At 48.1% G+C, this 2,457-nt stretch overlaps 1 protein-coding gene across 1 annotated transcript; it reads left to right on the top strand.

Moving 5' to 3' along the window:
- The first annotated feature begins 1,755 nt into the window (after positions 1 to 1,755).
- LOC123401564 lies at positions 1,756 to 2,457 on the top strand. The gene has a single exon (XM_045095391.1). The coding sequence runs from the start codon at positions 1,964 to 1,966 to the stop codon at positions 2,177 to 2,179; it is 216 nt and encodes a 71-aa protein (XP_044951326.1). The 5' UTR covers positions 1,756 to 1,963; the 3' UTR covers positions 2,180 to 2,457.

Here is a 2,457-nt window from a genome sequence, read left to right as displayed (position 1 = left end):
ATGTGCTCATCCACCTCGTGAGCATCCGCCTCCCCACTGACGTAATCATCAGCATTTCCTCTTTCCGCCTAACTGCTCTGCCCTGATTCATAAACATCATCTCCAGGATGGGACGGATAATTTGACATTGAATCATGCATCCCTTCATTGCTCTGGCCATAATCATAACCACCCTCGGCTTCAGGGGCACTAGCCTGCTTCACGACGGGGAGCACTAAGGCGAGAGGATTACATCCCGTGTTCTTGCAAGCTTGTAACCAACACACCCACTAAGAGTCCTGCTCTATTTGCTTCAAATAAAAGAAAATATTTGAACGGGACCAGGACCATAATGCATGAACATCCACAGTGTGTGTTTCAGTATTAAACCCTAAACATCCGGCCAATCATTTTGTCAACTGAATAACAGACCATGTTTCAGGGTGAGTCATTCGCACCTCAATGTACTGAAATTCACCCAGATCAGCATCATTCTGATTTGTTCTCATAGTATCACGACCTAGTAAAAACCTAGCTTCATTACCTCTCACATCTCCGCAGATCTAATAATTTATGAAACGTGGACAAATATTGAGCATAGGGAGAAACTAAAGATATTTATCGAATCAACATCAATACAACTAAACATATTACTCTAAGCTACTGGAGCAACTAAATGTTTGACATCTACATATACTAGCAAAGGAACTACAAATATTCGCACAACTAAATACTACGGGAACGAACGTTAAATCTTACCATTGAAGCATGTGAAAAACGACGAAAGACGGGGGGAAGAACGACGAATGCAAGAGCTTGCACCACCACCACCACCTCCACCTTCACCTCTACCACCATCACCTCCACCTCCACTTCCACCTACAACACCACCACCTCAACCACCTCTACCAAAATGGTTACCACCACCACCACGAGCTACCCCCTCATGAGATCGAGGGTTTCCTTGTCTCCCCTAACCCTCTAGAATCCAACTACGACTGAAAACGGGGAAGAAATCGGTCCAAATATTGTAGAAAATTCGAGGCATTTTTCTGTAGAGAGAGAAGTAACAAGGGGAAAGGAGGAAGATAGGAGGAAGAAGGGGACGCGGCATGGCCTGTGGTTGGCCTCCTAACAGCCGAGCCGTGGCCGACTGGCCCAGTCTACTTTCCCGCGGCCGACTGGAGGCAGCCCAGGCCGAGTGACGTGGTCGGGCTTGTCGTCGGCTGCCACGTGGCCACTCGGCCACATATCGGCAGTCGTGTGACCGATAAGGTCCTATCGAATTCGGTTGAGCAGATTAGATCCAGTCGACGGCATATTATTTTAAAATTTTCTAAACATGTACAATATTTTTAAAATTTAATAAAATATACTCCCTCCGTCCTAAATATAAGATATTTTAGAGATTGCACTATAAACTACATACGGGTGTACATAAACATATTCTAAAGTATAGATTCACTCATTTTGCTTCGTATGTAGCCTTTTAATGAAATATCTAAAAGGTCTTATATTTTGAAATGGATGGAGTATATTGTTTGAACAAAAAATAGCGACAGTGACCCGGCATGCATGTTGTTGTTTTTCTTTAGATTAGGGGGGAGGGGGGGGGGCATGCATGTGGCATGGGTACAGCCGAAGATTTTCAGTTAGGATCCGTCCTGTGTGCGTGTCCTCATCCCACGTGATCGCACCAGTGCATCCATTATCGTCCGGCTGGCTCAAGTCGATCTTATCCTAGTCTCCGTGCGATCTTGCTGCCCGGCTCGCAGGCAGCAGATAGAACACCACCACTGTCCAATACACATTACACAGCACCCCGGCCCCCGGTTTGCTCCCTCCCCGTGACAGATCTCACCATAAATAAGCGAAACCATCCGCCATCCGGACACATACCAGCGAAACAGAGAGGCGCGCAGCAGTTTTCCATCCCTTTCTCGTTGCCACCATCTTCTTGCAGGTTAAGAAAAAGGGGCCGGCGATGGACGGCGGGAAGAAGGGCCGGGACCAGAACAAGCTGCCGCAGGGGCGCAGCGACCGCAAGTCGGGCTCCGGGATGAGCGGCGACGCCAAGAAGGGCGGCCGTGGCGGCAAGTTCACCTGGGAGGGCGCCGACGGCTACACCGACGAGGACCTTGACCTCATCGGCAACAAGGGCAAGGGGACCGGCGCCTCCGACAGTAAGAAGAAGTCCTAGGGAAGGAGAGGCGACCCTGCCCGCACGCCGTACGTCTTCCCGTCCGATCGATAGCTTTCTCGTGTCAGTTGTTAGATTAGAATAATAAGAAGATTGGGTCGCTGCCTTTTTGGCATGTTGATGTGATGATCTATTTTCAGTTTCCGACTTGCTAATGCCGGATGAATTTGCCCTAGTATCTGGATCTCGCACTTGCTAGTATCAATTTGTCTTGTGTTTCCGAGATCTTGTTTATCCTCATGGGTTAATTTATGCTCAATTTGCGGTTCTATCTGTTA

Source organism: Hordeum vulgare, chromosome 6H (genome assembly GCF_904849725.1).
Source record: "Hordeum vulgare subsp. vulgare chromosome 6H, MorexV3_pseudomolecules_assembly, whole genome shotgun sequence".
NCBI classification, from domain to species: Eukaryota; Viridiplantae; Streptophyta; class Magnoliopsida; order Poales; family Poaceae; genus Hordeum; species Hordeum vulgare.
This window is presented reverse-complemented; position numbering and strand designations above follow the sequence as displayed.